This window comes from Chanos chanos, chromosome 4 (genome assembly GCF_902362185.1).
Source record: "Chanos chanos chromosome 4, fChaCha1.1, whole genome shotgun sequence".
Lineage (NCBI taxonomy): Eukaryota > Metazoa > Chordata > Actinopteri > Gonorynchiformes > Chanidae > Chanos > Chanos chanos.
In genome coordinates this window covers 29,908,647-29,927,939 of record NC_044498.1, presented here as the reverse complement: position 1 = coordinate 29,927,939, position 19,293 = coordinate 29,908,647, and the positions used below count along the sequence as shown (strand labels likewise).

General features: G+C 42.0%; 1 protein-coding gene across 1 annotated transcript in view; it reads left to right on the top strand.

The window, feature by feature from the left end:
- Positions 1 to 19,293, top strand: part of sorbs1 (sorbin and SH3 domain containing 1) — a 60,455-nt gene that overhangs the window by 29,365 nt on the left and 11,797 nt on the right. The window contains exons 10-16 of the mRNA XM_030771876.1: positions 741 to 773; positions 1,173 to 1,266; positions 2,123 to 2,237; positions 3,730 to 3,813; positions 11,275 to 11,324; positions 14,207 to 14,382; positions 16,764 to 18,215. Of these exons, the coding sequence (XP_030627736.1) occupies positions 741 to 773; positions 1,173 to 1,266; positions 2,123 to 2,237; positions 3,730 to 3,813; positions 11,275 to 11,324; positions 14,207 to 14,382; positions 16,764 to 18,215 (2,004 nt within the window). The remainder of the gene's footprint in view (positions 1 to 740; positions 774 to 1,172; positions 1,267 to 2,122; positions 2,238 to 3,729; positions 3,814 to 11,274; positions 11,325 to 14,206; positions 14,383 to 16,763; positions 18,216 to 19,293) is intronic.

The window sequence follows — 19,293 nt, the reverse complement described above, 5'->3', positions numbered from 1 at the left end:
TTGTATATCTGTAGACACTGAACCACCTGTTATGAGTGATTATAACGTTGCCAGGTGCGGCTACTGAATGAAATAAAGATACTGCGTGGAGCTCTTGTCTTTAGAAATCAGCACAGCAGAAATCAGGACACAAAAACTGCTTCATGTGTACAGCTACAACACCACAGATATGACCACAATCAGACATGCATGATGTTTCATTTTAGGAATAACTGTCAAATCATTTTGGACCAGACAAAGTCTAAATTCATGGCTATTCCATCATAAAACAGAGACTGCCGTAGGTATAGATGGGCATATAGAGAGATAAGAGAGGCTGTGAGAAGCCAAAGCATTCACAATAACCAGACAGACATCCACTGGTCTGACTGGATGTGGAGTAAACACTGGGTGCCAGACTTAGCTGATCAGCTGATAATGGCTGCTATGCATGCTATGATAATCCCCCTAATTTTCACCCCTGTTACAGTAGGGGCCGTAGAGTGCTGTAGGACTGATGGCACAGGGGTGGGAGACTGCAGGGTGACAGGGGATGACGTTCCTCACAGATTAGTGTTTTCTTCACCTCTAAAAAACATGGGAACATGATCAAGTCCTCTCTCTCTCATGGAGAGTTTGGATGGTGTTTGAAATGGCTTATATTTATAAGCCCTGATTATCTGTGTTTTCCATCATTCCCCATCACTGGATATGTTTGCAGCTTTATCTGAACTCATTTAGTTGTGTTGATTCATTTCCAGATGATGCTCCATCCTACGCTTTTGGAGATGATGGTAAGTGTTTTCCTGGACTGTGAGACTTGTGATTTTATAAACACAGTAAAACACTGAGAGTGTGGTTGTATTACGGGCCCTGTCACATTGTCAGAGGTGTATTTGATGTCTTTTAGAGCTATGAATATATTCATATTATGTAACTTTTCAGGGAAGATGGTTTGATATTAAATGAAGTGTATTTTTAGTTTTACATGAGTAAGACTGGTGCAGAACAGAGGACACTGTCTGGAGCTAACAGACTTCATTCACCTTCTCATCACTTGAGAGCTTTTGAGCATGTTCACACAAATAACCATGAATATTTCAAAATGCAGTCTAAGGATTTGAATTTGCAAAATCTACACTGTGCGTACTATGTTGTTTTTTGTTGGCTCATTTCTGTTTTGTGTTTCTCAGTGCAGAGAAGTGCAGTGGATGCGGCCAGTTCTAAATCCAGAGGGCAGGTGCCTGTGCCAACCCGAACGTCTTCCTTAAAACCTCAGACTAAACGGTGAGTATATATATATGTGTGTGTGTGTGTGTGTGTGTGTGTGTGTGTGTGTGTATATATATATATATATATATATATATATATATATATATATATTGCTTTTAAGTGTTACATCTAAATGTTGCAACTACAAGGTCACTAGATTTCCCATGATAGATAAACACTGTCTTTGAGCTAAACATTACACAGATGTGACAAACACTCAGATGTCTCTACATTATATCTCTCTATAATTCCTAAATCTCATTATCTTAGAGGGATTGGTTTCCTTCCTTTGGTCTCAGAGCATATGTAATGTAAAGTATCATTTACAGTGGACCATAGAATATGAGAGTGAGGGATAGGGAGAGAAAGAGACGGAATGAGTGTACATGTGTGTGGGACTGGCTGTGTGTAGAAACAGATGGCTAGCCCAGTGTTTGGTGAATAGCTGTTACCATCTTGATCATAGGCCCAGTCCAAGGCTAAATTCACTGAGCCTCAGGAGCTACGAAAATGGTTTACGCTCATTAATTTTAATGTAAAAATGACAGCGCAAAGGAATTACCCCAGCGCCTGGCCCTTTGAAGTGTGTGTGTCACATACACTCATCATGAAAAATAACCGGAAGCATCTTGGTTCTAAGACATCATCCCCAACCTGACTGGTAATCGTTCACAGGGCACAGCAAACCCTTAGCAACATAAACAGAGACAGTGCTGATTAAAACACCCTCCCAAAACTTGCCATCGCTGGTTGCCATGGCGACTCTCCTCCTCAACAGGGATTCTCTCTCTCTCCCTTTCTCTCTCCCTCCCTCTCTCTCTCTCACTCTCTCCCTCTCTCTGTTTTGCTCATTCCTGCTGCCTCCCTGCAGGAACGACTGGGAGCCCCCTGAAAAGAAGGTGGACACCAGGAAGTATCGTGCCGAGCCCAAGAGTATATTTGAGTACGAGCCGGGGAAGTCGTCTGTGCTAAGGCTGGAGAGACCGGTATGCTGCTCTGTTCGTCCTGCTCCGTCTGTGTCAGGATCGAGAACATGCATGTAGTGTGACGCTTTGACTCTGCTTCTGCACTCACTAGAATGGCCATGGTGTGTAGACTGAAATCTGTACATACATCATTCTGCTCTTTAGTCTTGTTTCATGACATGTTACCTTCGAGGGGTTGAATACGAGACAGTGCAGTGTTTGAAGGAGGTTTTCCAAAGAGGCTGAGGGTTTTCTAGACAGTATTTACAGTAAATGTAAATAGAGTGGATTGCATGTAGTCATGACATGCTTTGTCGTACAGACTCCATGTTCAGTACTCCACAATGCGAATCAAATTACCTACAAATACAGGCAAAGTGCCCTCGCTGTACTTATTGAGCTGTGGCGAGTTCATCAATAGAGGATGGTACACGGACGTGAACGTGACTGTAGTGTTGACACAGGGAATGGACAACCTGTCTGTGCTCCTGTCGTGGTTAACAGCTCGTTTTACTGTTTATGTTGTCTTCCAGCTCAGTCTGTGTACATATCAGTCAGTGTTTTTGTGGCAGACATTGGATATTTGATGTTTTATTAACAGTGTATATGTCATCAGTAATTGTCAGGGATTTCAGAGTGTTTGTTAATGCCTCCAATTCTCAGCAGGAGCAATGAGAAAGTATAGCCATAGTCACATTTAACTGAGGTGCTTATACTTTTCAGTAGAGCTAAAATGGCTCCAGCTCTCGGCTCTTAACTAGGGCAGTACTGATGCCAGTAAGAGTACCGATTGTTATGTGTAGAATATGGCTATGCGGTGCATTGCTTGATAAAAAAACCCCAAAAACCTCAGTGTAATGTCAATGACTGCGCAGAATCAAGTTGAACTTGATAGAACTGTACTTGAAATAGTTCCTAATAATTGTTTAATTATGTTTAATCCTAACAGTTTTTAATCTACTCTTGGAGAGAAGTATTGGACTGCTTTGGGTATTTGTGCCACAGCAAAAAGGGGTAAAAATCTGTAATTAGAAAGTTATTTAGTGAGAAAGTTCAGGAAAAAATTGTTTTGAAAATTCATGAAAAACCTAGTCATTGTTAAATTAATTGTCTATTTGGATTAGATGTCTTAAGTCAATAATGTTTTAGCCAGTATTTGCGGTTCATTTGTGGTTGACACCCAACCGTCGCCATCATCACCCTTTTAATAAACTATCGGCTCAGCGCCCTCCCCTTGTTTCCGGTTTCCTAAAGCTGTGACAGCTGAGATATGACAGACATGCCGCAGTGAGTTCACTGAGGAAGAGGGTAATCCAACTGGTTTTGTTCCATCCTCTTAAAACCATGGCTCAGCATGACTGTGAGGAGCTCCATCTTAGGTCTCCTTCATTGACATGTCATGTGTCGTACATTACTCAGACTCATTGTCCCTGTCTGTAAACTCTGTGCTCAACTATCTCAACTGTGTTCTCTCTCTCTTTGTCCTCCCTTCCTTGTTGCCATACCCTCATAGCCACAGGACTTAAGTCCAGAAGAAGTAGATTTAGAGAATGAGCCTTGGTATAGATTCTTTTCAGAGATGGAGTTTACCAAAACGGTAAGTCATGAGTTTAAAAACACAAAGAAACAAAGACAAAAAACCCAAAACATTGCCAGTATGCATGTGATAACCTTTTCTGTTTAGTAGCTAAAGCAACGTCTTGTCTCTCTGCAACTCCTGGTTCATGACCAAGCCTCTATCCTCCTCCTGCCCTGTTGCTGGTCCCTTTTCACTCCACTCATTACCAGATCCATTTTACACTTTCTGGTTTTGCCAATAAAGCAAGAGTTACAGCTGGTAGCTTGGAAATCTTTTGAGTCCTCATTCACAGAATCATAGTATTTTCAATCATGTTGCTGTTCAGAGCAGTGAAGTTTTTTGGTAACTCTACCTGTCATGGCTTGCTTACTGCTAGCATCAGAGAGGGGGAAAAAGATAGTGGGACAAACAATATTCTAAAGAGCCATTTTCTGATCAGCACGTATTCCTAAAAACAACCAGTCCTACTGAGGGTAAAAATAAATAAATACTAAAGTATCCTAGGGCACTTTTTGTGCGGCTGTGATTTCCTTGAAATGATATAGACCTGTGTGCTGTAGCCATGTTTAAAACCAGTCATTTGGCTGGTTCCAGCCTCAGGCCTCTGCAACCTGACTGACTGTACTGTGTGTAGAGTGAAGAAGTTCTTTATCACAGAACGGCCATCTGGACCAGCTGTGTTGCCAAATGAAGAAGCACTAACATCCTGTTAGGTATGGAAATGAAATTGGGATGGCTTTGAATGAACCACTTGTCAGGAAATACACGTAAGCGCGGCGCAGCGCGCCGTGCCTGTGATATGAGTGGAAGCCCGTCATTAATTGTTCATTATACTCGATCTATGACAGTCTGTTTATTTGGGCAGATCACTGAGACAACTTCAAAAGATGTTACCCTAAATACCTGTTGAGAGTTAGATCTGTTAACTATGTTTTTTTTTTCTTTAGTAAATCATCTGGTGTTTTTTTTTCCTTCAGAATTTGGCCCTTATTAAAATATGACAGTAAAACTGTAGTAAATCTGTCAGATGTCAGGCCCCAAGTTCTCTGTGTTGATCTAAGACAAACACTTGTTTGCCATCTCGACTTGACACATCATGGAAAAATGAGAAAGTTCAAGATAAGGGTTTCACTAAGTGAGAGTAATTCAACCACCAAGCTGGTGCCAGTCCCAGGCATAGGAATAGCTGTTCTAGAAGGTGAAGTTCCAGTTGAAAGCATATTCTGCTTTTCCTCTCTAAAGCCATTATGCAGAATTTGAGTTTTATCTGGTCCACTGTGCCTAATCTCCAGTATTGTGAAGAATGAAGTCTACTGAAGGGCTTGTTGAATTTTAGCCTGACGTGATCACCTGCCCTTGACAGCAGGACCAAGGCATCTTCCCCTCACTAAATTGGAATAGTTGCTATACTGAATGCAATGTTGGCGTGGTGTCAGCGCATTCGGTGTAGCATAGAAGATCTGTGAGAGTATGTGGTCAGTGGCACAGTGCTTGATGTGTGTTGTCACTAGCGTGGTGTCTTGGAATAAATGATGAGTATGTTTTAAGAAACATACCATATCAAAGGCCAATGAATGGCGAGGTGATTCAGCAGTCACAGTGGTCTTTTCTAAAAACATCCATTGGTCGACATCTCAACATAATTATGTCTATGTCAAAAATGAACAGAAAGAGCATTATGTGCTGAGCTTTGTGTTGAGCTTTTGCAGTATGTGTCATGTTTAGTTCTATTTAACTTTTAACTTTACTTTCAAAAATGCAGCTCTGGCCGCACGCTTGGTTGCTCGATGGATCCTGCTTGAATGGTTATGCTCTACTCTACGCTCACTGACATTGACTAGAATCGATCTGAGGGTAGAACATTAGAATTATAGGGTAAAGCTGGAATGTCATTGGCTGTCCAGGGGCAGATCTGTCCACATCCTTCCTGTGTGTAAAATCAGGACTGCTCTCAAAGCCAACCAGGGCCCTTTGTAGAAAGTCCAAATAAAGATCTTACCATTCCCAAAGAACATCTCTGTAAATGTGAGGACTTGTATATAAGACATTTTTATACAAATTTTATAATACAAATGATAAGGTTTAAACTGAAATCATTTTAAACAGCCAGCTCTAACCTGTAACTCCATAATGCCGGGTTCAGACTACACGATTCCAGCCTGATTTTGACATGATTTTGTCATCGCGGACAAACTTCCAGTGTCCGAACTTCCAGGGCCCAAATATGAACGTCGTGAATGATGAACGGGTGTCTTTACCCCTTGTAGTGTGACATAATGTAATAATGACGAAACACGACACACAACAAGAAAAGTCTAGCATGTTCAGAATTTTTTGTATTTTCCTGCCTAGTCTGGCATCTCCTACGACATGTTCCTTGACGTTGACCAATAGGATGAATGACAGCCATCCTCCCCGACTACCTATGAGCTTGCGCAAGGTCTTGAAAAGCAGTATACGATGATTGGTTGGGGTCATACTTGTAGCATTGTCAGTCTCCCAGCCAAGACACAGCAAGAATTTATGGCATTATGATTGCCTAATCTGACATGGTGACCATTGTGAAAGACAAAAATATCGAGTAGTTTGATCCCGGCATAAAACAGGAAGGCCCAGAAATAAAACTAGTGAGCTTGGATGAATCTACCACCTTCGGAAACTGAACCTACATAACCGTCAGTGGGGTGGAATACCTGAACCACAAGGCCAAAGAGAAAGAACAGATGAGGAAGTTAAAAACATCAGACCAAATTAAATTTTAAAAATACCATTATTACATTAGCATTAACCAGTTAAGCTAACAAACTAATGTTATGACCTTCCACATAATTTAGCTAGCAAATGATCAATGAATAAGGTAAATTGTGAAGTTTAGCAAATCAGTCTTTTTTAGCAACTATGGTGTGTGTTGTTGGAGTTAGTGGTGTTCGTTTTGAGTTCTCGTGAGAACCTAGCTTATCAATTTATGTCATTGAAGCCACAAGCGTTGTGTAGCCTAATTGTTTCCCCACAAGTTCTTACTAAACATTATAAACATTGAACAGTTCTTAAGCTACTGTAGTTAGTTACAGTGACTAGTGTTGCTATGGCAACACACACCAAATAAGTAGACCAATGTGTTACTAACTGGTTTGGTAGGAGAGTCCTTCTGATAATTGAGTAGAATTATTAAAATATACCTGATATTTCTTAAAATGCTATGTGCACTTGTTCAGCGCGAGGGAACACGCTTCTTGAAGCTTTTCTTTGACTCAAACACAACTTAATTAAAACACAAAACAAAGGTGCTGTCAAGGAGGAAGCAAATGACACTCCTGACAGGAGGAAATGACTGTGAGTGAAGCCATTGCCAAGATATGACGTCACCGACAGGCTCAGCCATCAGGATGGCATTTTGTAACCAGGGAATATGATGGATGATGTCATAGAGCTGCCTGTTGCCATAGACAGCATGGGGCGAGGGTCTAATTCTCGCCCCTTCTCTGACTCATGCAAACCTGAGTTCCCTCTAATAGCACAGTGTGCCATTCCAGGTTTAATGCTGCCTGTGAATTGGCAGTCATGGATATTGCTCGCAAGGCTAAGTAGAACAGATGTCTCAGAGCTTGCTCATGATGATGTGTTGGTTTGTGGTCAATGGTGTCATTAATGAGGTAGCCCAAAATAGCACACTCAGTGTCAGGCCAGAATGGGAAGATTCTTGGTGGCTAAGCAAATGACTACTGAAAACAAGAGGAAAAAACACAGTTTAATCAGTTTAGCCACAAGCTGAAATACTTCAATGTAATCACGAATGAAGCTAGACCTCATCCACAAGGGCATGTTGTTTGGATCTAGGTACATTAGATTTTAATTGGTTTTGAGTATTCATTAAAGCCAGTTGAAAAATAATAAACAAGAACACATTCTGTTGTTAGCGAACAGTTTTGGAGTACTATATTACAAATTGAGGAATTTTTACTTGTTTGTTTTCAGTCCTTCAGATGCTATGATCATGTTTGACACTGGTCTAAGTCAGACGCAGCCACATATGGTGGTGAAAAGGACACAAGGTGAAGCGGAGCCATGGTGGTGCTCTTGAAACCACAGTTATGAAAAAAGCATTGCATGCAGGACACAGCTATGTGAGAAAGCAGAGGACTGACAGAGATGAGGCTCTTACAAAGCCCTGTGTCCACAGTCACACACTGACAGTAACTTTCCATTCTTTCCCCATCCTGTGCGCCTGTAACGTAATCACCATGTTTACCGCCGCATGGCATGTCACCTCTCTCCCACATATGTTACAGTGCAACGCCAGCACATGGGGGTGGAAAGCAGGGCAGGAATGACTTTCAAAATAAAAACAGAACTTTTTTAAGGCCTCCATACCATAGATTCACTGAGTACTGTTTGCAGGTAAACCAAGCCCAAAGCCCCTTGTCCTGCATTTGAAGCACGTCTATATCACAGATATTAGTACATTTCCTGGAGTAAACTCTAACACTGTAAAAAGATTTGCTGCACGTGGCCAGTGAAATTGAATTAGTGTGTGTAGCACACCAAGTCATGTCACATGTTGGTCATTACTGAGACATGAAACTGCAGTTATGCTATCCTGAGAAATCCAACATTCAGATCATATCAGTTTAGTTTTTCAAGTAACAAAACCATATAAAACATATCTTTTTTGAACCAGGTTATAAAATTACAGTTATCATTTACAGATTTGTATTGTGTTCATTTGAATATTTTTTGTTAAAGGCTTGTATATTGTGTTTGTGATATGGAACCCGTTCCTTGCGTTATCTGGTTGCTAAAATGCATATGTTCACTAATCCAGGTTTACAGAAGTCTGTCATAAGACACTTAACTACTGAAAGAGTTCTATCATATACCATATAGCACTATTAGATCAATGGCAAAAGGACCACAGGAACATGGTTAAACTCACCTGGTGAAAAACTCAAGTATATCTTAACCCTTTGCACAGTGAGGAAAATGATTTCACAAAACATAGTAAAAAAGTATCAATCTATATGCCTGGTTAGACCCACCACAGAACACACACATGCCAACACACACACACACATACACTCAAAACTAGTTCATTCTCAGCTTGAAATCCATAAACATGAACATGAAGAAGTATTTGGAAAGATTCTTTGTGTGGAGGAAAGGTCGAAGATTCCTCTCAGTCAGGTCTCCAGTCTCCAGTCAGGTCTCCAGTCTCCAGTCAGGTCTCCAGTCTCCAGTCTCCAGTCAGGTCTCCAGTCTCCAGTCAGGTCTCCAGTCAGGTCTCCAGTCTCCAGTCAGGTCTCCAGTCTCCAGTCAGGTCTCCAGTCTCCAGTCTCCAGTCAGGTCTCCAGTCTCCAGTCAGGTCTCCAGTCTCCAGTCAGGTTTCCAGTCTCATTGAATATTATAGAAGAAAGTATTGTGTTGCTAACCTTGCAAAGGGAAGCTGGACAAAATGCTAAAATAGGGAGAGACACTAATTGTTAGTAAATGTCAAATGATATTTGTAGGAAAGTACCATTTAACTTCCTTTCACTAAGACATATTCATGCTTAAAACTCACTAAAACAAGCATGATCACAATTATAAAAAATATTATTGCGTTAAACATTGAATGTGGTGTAGCTGTTGGTTTAGGTCGAGGTTTGGTTGAGGTCATGATTTGGGGTAAGTCTTCGATAAAGCAAATTTGGTATTCAGGGGTTAGTCTTCATTAATCTTCATTAAAGCAGGTTTTGTATTCAGAGGTTAATCTTCATTAAAGCAGGTTTGCACATGTGTCATGTGGAGTGTTGTTTCAGTAATAAAATGCTTCGCTGTTCTGCCCTCTTCAGCATCAGTCTGTTAAAAATGGAATACTTGACATAAGATATGTTACCATAACTGACATACTATTTGAATGCCTTCGTAATATCTGTCTCATTGCTGTGTTCTAATGAACCCTAACGGGATGGACTGTACTCAGTAATATGGACAATATCATTTGCCTGTGCGTGTGTCACTGTCACTTTTCAGCATCTTCCCCAGCTATCATTTCACAGACACTTGGCATGTTTTCCTCACTATCTCCTGAGAATGTTTAAATCCAGATTTTTTTGCTTCCTGCTCAGATAACACACCCCCTCGTTTCCTGCTTGTCTACTCTGTGCATCAGCACCAGGGGCAGTTGTGCGTGTCTTAAACCCACGGGATGCCATTTTGACTCTGCGGGGCATAAAAAAGAAAACAGTAATAGAGATAAGACAGACACTGTGATGAGGAAGAGCGACAGAGATAATATCAGTAAAGAACTAGTGGTGTTATAAATCACGCATTGTTGAAGGGGCGAAGCAACTGGCGCATGGCTCTTTAAAAATAGTGTCAGCTAAAGATCAGCAACATGGAAACACTCTTCATACAAAGCTAGACAGTCATTTTCTGAAAAGTTTATTAATGATCCTCCGACCCCTGACTGTCCAGTGGAAACACTGTTCTGATCTCTGTAGGTTAGAGGAGGAAAGATTTGGGGACTGGGGTGGGGGGGGGGGGGCTGCATTCCTTTGAAGGGACAGTTACTGGCTAGGATTGTGCAATCTTATTTGCAAACAACACTTGTGCTCTTATTCATAGCTGTGCTATCGTGTCTGTTATTTTTACCCTCCGTGACGTCTGCTTGGAGAAAAGCAACAGAAACAGTGGCCTAAAATTAGATGCCTCTAAACCATTCAAAATGCAAGGGAGTGCTGTTGTCCCAGCGAATGGCTCTGTCCAGGGTTGGGGATCTCTGGGGGTGCGGAGGGGGTGTAGTTCCTGCCATAGTCCTTGTAAAACTTGCACATGACATGCCTGCTCGCACAACCACACAAAATGTATTTTTTATGTAATTTGTTTATTTACTAACAGCTTTGGGCTTTCAGTGTGTTTGTATGAATGATATGGAGTGGGTATGTTTGTGGATGTTCATTCAGCTCTGTATTTGTGGACATTTTCGTGACAGTCTGCCTATTGTTTGAAAGCCTGCATGTGTGTCTGTGTGCGCGCGCGCATGTGCATGTGTGTGGATATGGGTGTGTGTGTCCATGTTATTTGGCCCTCTTCCACACCAGCTGGTTAATTGTCTCCTCGTCTGGTCGGCTGGTAATGAGACTGACTCATTCCCAGACAATAGAGGGGGCTTCAGTGAGAGATGGAGCCTTATTGGCTGAGCTGCTGATAACGCCCTCCCCTAATGGGCGCCCCTCACAGACTCTCTGCGCTCTAACCCCACCCCCTGCTCCCTGTCGCTTGTTTTCCCCCCTAACTTGCATGCAGGCCAAAATACACGCTTACTCCTCCCTGCTACACTTCATCCAGAAGAGCTCTAGAGTTCCCGAGCTTTGGATTCACACACAAGACTGAAGAGACAGACAACCACTGACCACACTAACTGATGCGCCTTCATCTTTTCTATTTACCAGAGTCCTACCCGCTGAGCTATCAATGACTTCTTTGTTTGGTTTGTTGCAGAGTGCCCCCTCTTTCAGCCCCTTGGAAACACCCTCCGAACTACAGCAATAGTAAGTCCATGCTTCCTCCTGTCTGCTACTGCAAATGTTCTTAGACCTCATCTGAAACTTTCAGTTTCATTACAGTATGTGTGTATCTGGTATGTCTTTTGGCTGACTGTAAGTGTTTCAAGGAGCTGTCAGTGTTATTGTTTTTCTTTTTTTTCATCCAAGGGTGATTTCCCTTCTTTCAGAAGGAGACTCCCGCTTCCTGAGGAGTCTCCAGGAGAGAATGTTAGCAATGCTAGAACAAGCTGTCCTCTGTGTGTGTGTGTGTGTGTGTGTGTGTGTGTTTGTGTGTGTGTGAAGGGGCGCAGAGGAAGGCATGGATACTATGTGGTGATTTATTCCATGTTAAACCAGTGTCTGAAAATAAAACCTGGATGTCTTTTGTGGAAAGAAAAGGGAATGTGCACTCCCACCCATACCAACTGTAGAAATCCCCCTCCCGAAACCACTATCTCCCCTGTCTAGGTGAGAAGCCAGTTGCTTTTATTAGGAGGACATTTTCCTCTCAGCACAAGCACGGGTGTTTGGGTACCAGTCATGCTGCTAGCGTGGACTCTCTCTGATGGCCTGCTTTCAGTTGGTTGTTGCAGTTTTTGGGACAAAATGTGTGGAATTCAGGCCCAGCTGAGTTCTCTGTTCTGTGGGCTCAGTTATGGCCAAAACTTCTCCCAGTGCCTCTCCAAAGAGGTAGGGAGAACATTCCATCTCACTGCCATAAAAATGCTCAGATTTCGCTTTGAAGGATTCCACTCTGTGTGTTAACACACACTGCTAAAAAGAAAATGTAAAGTAAAAATGACACATGTGATGTATGACGTACTCAACCCTTTGAGGAAAGAAAGAAAATAGGCAGAATTTATTAGATTTGAATCATATATTCCAACACTAAATGAATTCGATTCATCAATTTAACTAACCACATAGTATGTCTTTCCAACAACATCCCCAAGTACAACCTACATCATGCTGAGACAAAATGGATGTCATCTTTACAGAACTGTTCAACATGAACAAACTTTTTGAACAGTCAGACTCCCAAGAAATGTGAGTCACTTGGTGTTTTGGTTGTGAGGCATGCCTTTGATGTTTGAAGGATGTTTTGCTTTAGAGGCAGCTTAGGATTTCCAAATATGTAAAGCAGTCCACTTTTGCTACAGTAATCCATGAGGCCTGAAAAAGACTGTAAAGCTTTTAAGGGGTAAAGCAATGTGTCCAAAGGAAATACTGCAGGAAACCTTTTTCAACTTTCAAAAAATGAACAGCAAACTGGTGGTGTTAACCTCAGCCCACCAGATTAGTTGATGTTTGACTTGTTTTATGTGTAAGTTTATAGTATTATGAATACTAAGGCTCTGATTGTACTGGCAGGAGTTCTAGCCCAGTAGCAGTTGTTATGTAAGTGCCCAGGTTCCTTGCCAGTCAGGACACTGCCGTCTGGCACGACGTGCTAATATGTCAGAGGTGACCTCTCTGGAGGCCAGTGGAGATGTTCCAAAAGACTTATGTCATGTATGCATATTCCTGAAAGGAATTTATTAGTCTATTTCTCAATGCTGTATCAAACCACAGTTTTAACTGTTCCTCAGTTATACAAACTACCATTGTGAAACGGTAGCCTTGCACATGCCTTGAATGTGCAGAACATTTCTCCAGAATTTTGCTCAGCATTAATGCAGCAGAGAAAGGACAGTGTGTTAAGGCTGCAAGGCATGTGCTGATTACAGCCAGAGAATGAGCTGCTGTAGAGGAAACAGTTTTGAAGTGATTTGTGTACTTAGCATTTACTTAATCTAATTCACATGATATTGTGCTTAAAATGAACCAACAGCTTAATATTGAGTCATTCATTTTAGTTGTTTGTTTTGTTTATTTATTGTGCAGGAGAGAGTTTATTCAAACGTGTTGTGACACAACTTGGGTTTCATGTTTGTTTTTGTTTGTTGATGTTCTGTTTCATTTATTGATATTCAGCGAGTGCACTGAATGTTGTTAACCACTTTGGAGCAAGATCACAAGCTTAGGAGAGCTAATGTCTGAGAATGTTGTTTAAAACATGGAGAGAGAGCTGGAGAGGAGCACAGGTGTATCCCTGTGGCAGCCACATGTGGTAATATTTAAACATCCTGGCTCTCTGGCTTTCAAGGAATGCTGTCTTCTTTTCAAGGTCTAAACACCAAAGGCCTGGATTAGATAAGACAGCCTAATTCTTCACTTTGTCGTCACTTCATGTAAACACTCTCCTAACAGTTGATTGGGGATGGAAACATTCTGCTGCATCACTTGAGATTCTTTTGCACATAATTTGATTTAAAGCATAGACACTGAAGCCTAAGGGGAATTAAGGACACTTGATTTTAACTTGATTTAAAATCTCAGATGGTGCTGGAAACTGAAAACCCACCTCTTTAGAACACACCTGTCCCCCAATGCCTAACCTCCCTTTCCTAAAAAAAAAAAAAAAAAAAAACCAAAAAAAACCCCTTTGTCTTGTATCTGTGTTTGTCAAAGTATTCCAGGGGCGCAATGCGAAGGGGCAATTTGACGCTCAGTTTTATTGTGATCTCTGCTCACAAGGTATTAGAAATCCGACTGATGCACTGATTGTAAGTCGCTTTGGTAAAAAGCGTCTGCCAAATAACTAAATTGTAAGAAAAGTTTGTGCTTGTTGAGTTGTTCAGCAGTAATCCTTAAAAAGATTAAGATCTCTCTGTCCTTCACTTTTTCACTGTGGAACTGTGAAGATAAACACAAGAATGACATTCAGAAAACAAGAAAAACCTGGAACACCTGCTCTCAATTCTTTTCAAAGTTCATTTATCTTTAGACACCTTCTTAAGTCACAGCACAAAAGTTTTGAAGTAACAGTCATCATGGTTTGTCCCCAGCTCTGCCTGTAAACCAGGCCCCAGTGAGAGAGACCGGGAGGGGGCATCATCCTCCAGCGACCCTACTGCTCCAGAATGTGACCGTCACATTTACAAGAGTGTCCTGGAGGGAGGAGACATCCCCCTGCAAGGGCTGAGGGCCCTAAACAGACGTCATACCAGCACCTCCTCCAAAGGTAAGATTCCAGTCACATGTCCCCAGCCAAGCTTAAAACTAAAAACCATTCTTAAGGAAATAGAGGCCCATTGCTAAACAGATGAAACACAAATATTTGATAATGCGTATTTTTTTTTATATGTGAATGTTTGCAGCATGCTACCCTGCCTAGGCCTCCATTTTTCTTCTTGTGTTCAGTGATTTTTACAGATTGAAATGTCCCTTGCTGCTCTCCATAGTAAGTTGCTGCTAACCCTCTGATGGATTACCTTTAAAGACCAGATCAGGTTGTTGTTAGCTAATGCTGACTATCTCTGCCCAGGATAGAGGCATGGCTTTAGAGCCTGTGAGGTTTGTCTGTAGCGTGCTACAGGCCGTGGATGAGGAGGAAGGTGGTGTGAGTAGGGTGAGAGATAATCAAGGGGTCTGTTTTCTCTGAAGCCTGGGCAGGCAAGCGAGAGATAAACAAGCAAGATGCACAAAGGGTGGCCAGACATGAGGAAGTCAGCTGTCAGAGTAAGGTCACAGGATGGAATGGCTACACACATGACCTGGGGCCGGGAATGCCTGCAGGGAGGGATTGGAAGGGTGGTCCGAGAGTGTGTGTGTGCGTGTGTGTGTGTGCGTGTGTGTGAGAAAAATGAGGACCAATGGAGAGAGTGGATGAAGGGGAATGAATGACGTGTCTTCCATTAGTAACACTTTCCAAACTTTAGGCAGATGGAAGGACATAACTTAGTGATGACATGCTTCATTCAACATGACCAAAATAATCACAGTGTAAGAAAAGAAAAGAAAAGAAAAGGCAACTAACATATTTTTCTGTAATTGTTATATCATTAGTGAAATATAATTCATATAAATTGGAGATAGCAGTGTTGATGAATGTTCATTTCCACTCCTGCTAAATGCGGAGAACATAACGTCTCTCAGACATGTGTCAGTAATTTACCAAGATGCCTGAGGAGCTTTAGGTTCTATTATAAGACCTACAGGAAGTTTTAGCCTGTGAGACAACAACAGGCTAATGCTAAAATATGCACCAGTGTACTGCCTCAAGTGTTTTTTTTCTTTCGCTACGTTCAGATGCTTATTTGAGGAAGTATTCAGTGTTAATCTGCGCTAAAAACATATGCCCATATCTTTAATGAGGTAATTAGAAACATCCTTGCAGTGTGTTTTGAAAGGCAGTGTGAGGCAGCACACTGGCAGATTATGGCTGAGTCACAAGGCCTACTTTACAAGCAGATGTTCCTCAGACGACTAGCATGTACTCTCCTTTTACACAGCATGCCTGGAAACTTCCCCCTCATTAAAGAGCTAGATACTGAGCTGTGTTGGGCGCCTCAGGAAGCAGTCAGATAAAGCTACATTGTGGGAGTGTTTGTTCCCAGTGTTGTGCCGCTATATTCATGGATACGCTCACAATGTGTGGTGAACTCATAATGTCCTACCATCTGTTTTTTTCATGCTCTGCTTTCTAAAAGCCTTCAAAGTAAAAGGCTCTTTTCTCTTCTTCTTCAGTTGTTAACACTGATTGGTAATGGATGGCAGAATATGATATGAGTAAGATACTGGAGAATTATGCGGAATTAGGCGCAAGGGCCTGCAGAACTGGGCTGTTTTAGCCTGAAATAAATTTTCTTTTTCTATTTAAGACTCTCATTGCCTCTTTAGTGTGGAAACACCTGTGGAAACATGAAATAGAACCTTCTGTCTTTTCAAACTTTAAATAATGCAATTCACTCTAAAATAAAAACAGATTGTCTTGTAAAGAGCGCTTCCAAGGAAAGCTTCTCTCAAAACTTCAGAGCTGGCTTTCCCAGTCCTAAAGCTTTAAATAAGAAGTTAGTTGCACTGAAACTGAAGAATTACAGTATAAAACAAATGATTCAATATTTAAAAACTAATAAGACTAATAACTGTTTACCCCAGTATCCAGGCTTGTGTGAGTCACACCCACAAAGCAGAAAATGCAATCAGGTTTAGACTGACTTAAGGCTTCATTTTCACTTTTGCATTAGACTGAACTTAGCCTTTTGAGTAGCACTGAAAAGGTTTTCTAGAAGGCTTATTTTAATACTTCAATAAAAGTGTAGCTTTTTTTCTTTGCAGGGAAAGAATGTTCATCGTTTTTAAAGCACAGGTTATATTATTATAATACCAACTATAACTTGAGAATTCAGCCTCATTAGCTGGCATTGTTGCACTGTTTTCTGGAGCCATAATTTGATTAATGAAAAATGTATGTCTGAATTATTAAGTTACTTAGTGGTGAAATTAGGTTATTTATGTTATTTATGTTGGTTTTAACTAACATATCTGTTGGCACTGTATTTTTAGTGCATGCCAGTTTGTCTCTAACGTTCTTTATGTTCTGTTATTCTACACGCTTGCCAGCGGATTACAAAGGTGGGAATGGCTATTTGACTTCATCCTGCTCCTCTGTAAATAGTCGCTCAGTTCTTGCAAGTAATGCTTTAGCTTCCCAGTGTAAGAATAAGAAGTCATTATATGCTGCCAAAGCCTGCATCCCTGAAATCCTCCCCTCCAAATTCAAACCCAAGCTGCTGCCCCCCAGTGATGAGAACCAGAAGAGAAGAACTAAGACCATGCCCCATCCTAAAGCACATAACTCTGAGGATCTTTACCAGGAGGCCTGCAGCATAGACAACAGATGCCGGGGGGCTAGGCCGAATTCTGACCTTAGGGCTAATGGTCTGACCGAGGGTGGGATGGCACAAAAGAGCGGCACTTCCGGAAGGAATACTGCTGAGTTTTCTGCCCTTTACCGGAACATGCACCACATCCAGAGGCCAACCTCCCTAAATTCAAGCCCCCAGGGTAGCGTCCGCAGTCTGGCCTCCCTCTTCGAAAGGCCAGGGGATGACGTCATTGTAGAGAGGGCCGAAGCCGGGAACATCCCCCGGGATGCTGTGACCTTCCGAGTGACAGAGTTTGAGCGAATCATCCAACATTCCAATGCTGCTCCTGTACGTTCTGCTTCAATGCCCACACTCCACAGCAACCCTAGCCCCGCCCACAGCCCAGCCCCTGTCTGTTACCTGCCAACCGCACTTTCTGCTGAGTCACTGGTCATCCCTGAAGCACCATGCACAGAAGGCTGCCCCCTGCTGGACAAGATACCACCCAAAGAGGAGACTAGTCTGTCAAGAGGTGAAGAATGCGTGGATTCCTCTGAGCATGGAGATATGACCAGATCTGAAATGTGTCTAGAAATAGAAGTTGAAGCAGAGATGGAGGACAGTTGTGTGGGAAATGCCATCTCAGAGAATTCGCCCAGCTCTTCCCCAGTATCGGTCACCCCACCCTTGGATCATCAACAACGCATCCACCACCACCATGATCACCTCTCCACCCAGCATCTGCACCTTCACCTGAAACACAGCAAGTGTAAAGGATCTTGCCCTGCCTCCTACACCCGTTTCACCACCATCCGTCGACACGAACGCCAGCAGGCCACTGCCCTTCATGACAAGCTGTCGGCCCAGGACAAGAAGAGTGCTTTCCCAGGGAACCTTTACCTCATGGGTCCTGCACCCTTTCGTTTACGCCGGTCTCTTCACAGTCATCAAGCCAAAAAAACTTGCGCTGTCTCAGCCACCAAAGCCATGGCTAGAGAGCCAACTTCAGCCATTTCAACATGTAAGATCTCCTCTCCAGAGCTGAGGCCTCTCCTCCCTCAGCGCCACTCTTCCTGGGAGGTGCTGGAGAGGCTGAGCAACGGGGAGGGCTCACCTACAGAGAGGAGTACCGCTGATGATCTCACTAATGGGGAAAACACAGACGACAATAAAAACCATCTGCAGTCCAAGGCTGCTGACTGGCGAGGTGGCTATCTGGAGCCTTTCTATGGGTCATCCACATACATGATCAGACCTGACCATGTCTGTGACCATTCATTTTCCTTTGATCTCTTCTCTTCCTCGCCTTTTTTCCTCTGTCTCTCCACGGCGTGATTATGCTTTCATCATCTCAATGCTGTGTGATCGTGGTTCTGTGGTTCTTTTGAAAAGTGACCCCATGACCGCCATGAATGACTTTTGGAGGTGTTTGGCCGGAAGCCACACACACCTCTGGATCTGTGTGTATCCATGAATGAATTCATGCATTTGTTCTGTCATTTTCCAACCCTCCATTGAGCCTTATGCAAGTTGCAAGCATTTTCTTTTCTAAATAAAAAAGAAAAAATATTTGTCTAGAAGAGCAGAACCTAAAATGGTCAGCATAATTGACCAAGAAATCTCATACACATGTCTGTCAACCAAATCTCACCATCCAACTAGACAAAAAATAGTAATAGAAAATAGTAATAGAATAGTAAAAGAAAACAGGACAGTTTAAAATAAGAAAATCTTTTCAGTACAAGCCGATGCATTTTAAGACCACAGAGAGCTAATTAACATGCTCTGAAGTAAGAACCAAAGGAGCCATGGTGTTAACCACTATTTTCTTTAATATAACACGTAGGTTTTTAAAAATCATAGAGTGATTATATAAGACAAAGTATGTGTCAGAACCTTTAACCAGTTTGTGGGAAAAAGAGGTAAATACTCAAAGCAAGAATTAGTATACACATGATAAAAAAACATAGTATTGCTATCTCCTTAAGAAATGTTCTTTGAAATTGCCAACTAAATAATTTGTGTAAAAGTGGTCAAATCCAGTGCAGCTAAGATTTGCTCTTTATCACACAAAGTGTTCAAACCCATAGTTCTCTCAGAGTGAAGGTGGTTGAGAAACCTCATCCAAACGTTGCTGAAATACCATTGCTCTGAGACTGGTCAGACTACAAAGGAATAAATATGTACTTCTTCACAGTATGAGTCCAACCAGTGACCTCATACATTCACAATAACTCACATCTGTTAGCACTTACCTGAGTAGCAACTGAAAAAACACCACCAGC